This window comes from Eurypyga helias, unplaced genomic scaffold (genome assembly GCF_000690775.1).
Source record: "Eurypyga helias isolate BGI_N326 unplaced genomic scaffold, ASM69077v1 scaffold4857, whole genome shotgun sequence".
Lineage (NCBI taxonomy): Eukaryota > Metazoa > Chordata > Aves > Eurypygiformes > Eurypygidae > Eurypyga > Eurypyga helias.
This window is the reverse complement of record NW_010259698.1, coordinates 135440-139344: the sequence shown is the minus strand read 5'-3', so window position 1 is coordinate 139344 and position 3905 is coordinate 135440. Positions and strand designations below refer to the sequence as shown.

Here is a 3905-nt window from a genome sequence, read left to right as displayed (position 1 = left end):
ATGCGTAGGGTTAGAGAAGAAGGAAATGACTGATTCCCTTAGACTGCGATGTGACCTTCCAAGCCCCATGACCAGAAAGAGGACAAATAGCAGAGGAAAGGAAAGCCCAGGACCACCATCCAACCATGACATACCTCCTGATCTAGAAGTTATTTGCTGCTCTGCTAGAAGTCATCACTCTCCCTCTCCCATGGAACACACTCTCACGGACCGTAACAGAACATCTGTGTTGTCAGAGGTTGGCCTCAGTCAATGAGTTGCCTGGTTTTCAAAGAGTGAAGTGAAGCCAACACATCCACTTCACCAGGTGAGGAGGGAGATAGAAGGTCCAAACACAGAACACCACAACTTTTCCTGCTTCTAGCCCTGATCTAAAGCACAACTATGAGGTAGATGGGGGAGATTTAATAGATGGCCATATAGCTTTCATAGAAATATGCAAAGAAGCTAGTCTTCACTGTCACTTGCAAAATAAATCACCAACACCTGGGATATGTGATTTTATTATCAATCAGGCTTGAAATATTTCCTCTTTAATAGCCAAATTTCTGGTGGTGGATTCTCTAGTGAATATAATAGCACACCTTAACTCTTGGCCGAAAGCAAAGGACACAAAAGGACACTTTTATGTGTAAGGACATGCTAAATATATCTAATCTTAAATTATTGTTTTTCTTTCACAGGGGAAGAAACCCTTCATGGTCCTATTTTTATCCAAGAGCCATATGATATCACTTATTCCATGGGCTCAGCAAATAGAGAAATCCTACTGAACTGTACAGCTAAAGGATACCCACTCCCATACTACAGGTGAAGTCAACTTTGGAAAAGTATTGTCTCACTGTAAATCTTTTAACTGTGTTTTAATCAGTAGTACACCCTTATACATACCTCAAAATTTCTGGAGCACTCACAGCAAGAGCACACACAGGTATAGTAAATTTGAGGAATGAAGGAAAAATACTTTTGCAAGTCTACTGTTAAAATTAACACAGGAAAAGAAAGCACATAATTGAAAATTGTTCCCAAATTATTTTAAAACATACAAAATTACTTCCGAATCCACAGAACAGCTGTGAAAAATGGAGATGCTGCACATTTGTATTTGATAAAACTTTCCATACATCAGTAAATGCAAGGAAAGAAGAGGAGCATCACGTTTGCCCATTTCTATTTCTAACATTTAATGTATATATTTATAGTGTTTATTTAGAGAAACAGCAAGACACAGCTCTGATATTTAGCTTACAATAGGCTCCCTTAATAAAACCTTGGTACATAGGATTACATGGTCATGCAATTACTATAGACTCACCATTTAAAACGTATCTTGTTGCATCAAGTATCTGGAAACCTAGGTATAAGAAGAAGAAAAGCTGGAGATCTGGAAAGGACACTGTCATTTTTTTCTTCAGAATGGGGAAAATAATGGTCTGGGAAAAGGAAAAATAATAAAAAAAAAATCGTTCACGCAGGACATGAAAGAAAACTTTGTCCTACCAGACAGAAATACTTAGGCAGTATTTCTTCAATAGCTTTTAATTTCTCACACAACAATTTACTTTGTAAAGAAGTAATACTAGTTATGAACTTGGCTTTTGTACTTCATGTATTAATTTGTTTCTAAATACTGTGCTAGTAAAGGCATAATTTATCTCCTTTTCACAATGTAACAAGTAGAAATCCTCACCCATTTCCCATCTTATTTGTTCTTCCAGTTTTCAGCATGAACAGCCTGTGGTTCATATAATGAATTTCAAGTCTTCCCAGTTCATCCATCCATCTGCTTGATATCCATTTACAGAGGCAGCTTCCTCAGGAACCTATGAAAATTACTGACTCCTTATTCCAACCATAGACTCTCACATGCACAGACAGTAGAGACAGCAGGTTTCATTATGCAGGCGAGCTATGAAGTCTCCTCCCTTCATATATCTGATATTCACATTTTCTTTTTCACTTTCTTATGTACATTCTTCCCATCCATTAATTAGATTCATTATTTTCTTTGCACTATAAGGACATTTTTCAAAGCCTCTAGTAAGACCAGATCAACATCTGCAGATGGATCCTGAACCATCTAGGTCAATTAGAAGGCATCAGACCATCACTGCTGCTACTACAACCTAGGAGATTTTCACCATGACTTGAAAGGAATTGGAAGTCTTCAGCACTTTTCTTTGATTTCACTAGAGCTAATGCCAGTTTTATCAGATAAGGATTGAGCCCATATATTTAAAGTTCCAACAATTTTAGATAAATCAAGCACAGCATGAAATTTTAATCATATCCTTTGTTGAGTAACGGAAAAGAACTGCAAGGACTATTGCAAGGTTTTTCTTTGATTCAGAAATACAGAACCACTTCAACAGGAATAAAGTTATATGCAAGCTAATTTGCTATTTAGCACCTTTTAAATAAATAAGCTGATTTATACCTTTTCTTTGATGAAAAAATGCTTAGCATTTTCTAAAAAGTCTTATTTTATTATGCAATGTATTATATTAATCTTACAGATCCATTGAGTTTAATAATAACTTTCACAACTTCATTTCAAAATCCTGAGTGTCTAACAACCGCAATGCAAACATTGCACAGAACTGAAGTAATAAAAAATGAGAAACACTTATTTCTTCTGTTGGAAGTAACAGAGAACATAGATCTGATTACAATAGAAACAAAAATACGGATAGAAATAACTCTAAAAGCAACAAGTGTTAGGGAATCTATACAAATATCCTGATAAATACGATTTTAATAATCTATGATGTCTTTTTCTATCCAGTAAAAATTGCTTATAATATCAGGTATATTATTTCAACTGTTTCCCTGTGTGACATTGGTGGCAAATAACCATAACCTTTCAAATTATACTTATAACTTTTTGCACTTAAGCTTTTCCATTACAGTTGAGGGATTAGCATCAAACAACTTAAGTACCGTATTTTATTTCTTTTTCTGGTTACAGCCTATCCACAAACACATCACACTTCCACAGTTTTCTTCCATTAAGTAATTCAGTTCAGTACAGCTGCACTTTCTTCACAATGGAAAAAAAAAAAAAAAAGAGAAAGAAATCACCTAGAGCTTGTCAAGCAAGTTTTTTCTACAGTATTTTGACATTTCCTGTTTGGTCTCAGGTGCCTAGCTCTAACTCATCACTTTTTCTGAATGTGCATTCCGTATGTAGAGTGATTGTGTAATGTAGCATTTTCACACAAGTTTGAAATTGAGTATTTTTTCCCTAATAATCTTCACAGAAAGCAGTCAATTGAACAAATAAGAAATCCGAGGACTACATAAGCATTATGCATTATAACAATACTTTAATATTTCAGCATAACTTAGAATGATGCAGTAAAGTAAGATAAAGAGATTCAAATTCAATCCAAATCCAAGTACCACAGTAGATAATTGCAACAGACAAATAAATTGAGGGGAACAGAAGCACAAAGTCTACGATGATTGCAAATGACAAAATATGTTTATAATCATTGCATAAAATCGTAGAATATTTCCCAGTAACCCCCAAAATATGTTTCTTATTCATACCCTTGAAAAACAAATGACAGCCTAACTATAGTGTACTTGTTCAGTTAAATGCTGTCCCTTGACTCATTGCAGATTCTGCTTCAAAAGTGGAGTAGAACTAAATATACCTTCAACTTCTGTTATCTTGTTCACAGCCAATAGCTTTTAAGCTTTCTATTTTCTTCCTCTATGGAAATACTGTATACCAGGGGGTTTTGCAAGTTCCTTCCCAATTACAATAAAGTCTCAGGTGTCTTGGCAGGACATTTCCATTTGAATGTAAATAATATAACAAAAATATAATGCAATGAAGACTTAATAAAATACATGGTTTTGTTATATCAGTATGTGGAAAAGACAGTTTGTAGTTCAGA

At 34.8% G+C, this 3905-nt stretch overlaps 1 protein-coding gene across 1 annotated transcript in view; it reads left to right on the top strand.

Annotated features, from left to right (window-relative positions):
- Window positions 1–691: 691 nt before the first annotated feature.
- Window positions 692–3905, top strand: part of CNTN6 (contactin 6) — an 88615-nt gene continuing 85401 nt past the window's right edge. The window contains exon 1 of the mRNA XM_010154729.1: window positions 692–810. Within this exon, the coding sequence (XP_010153031.1) occupies window positions 743–810 (68 nt within the window). The 5' untranslated portion in view covers window positions 692–742. The remainder of the gene's footprint in view (window positions 811–3905) is intronic.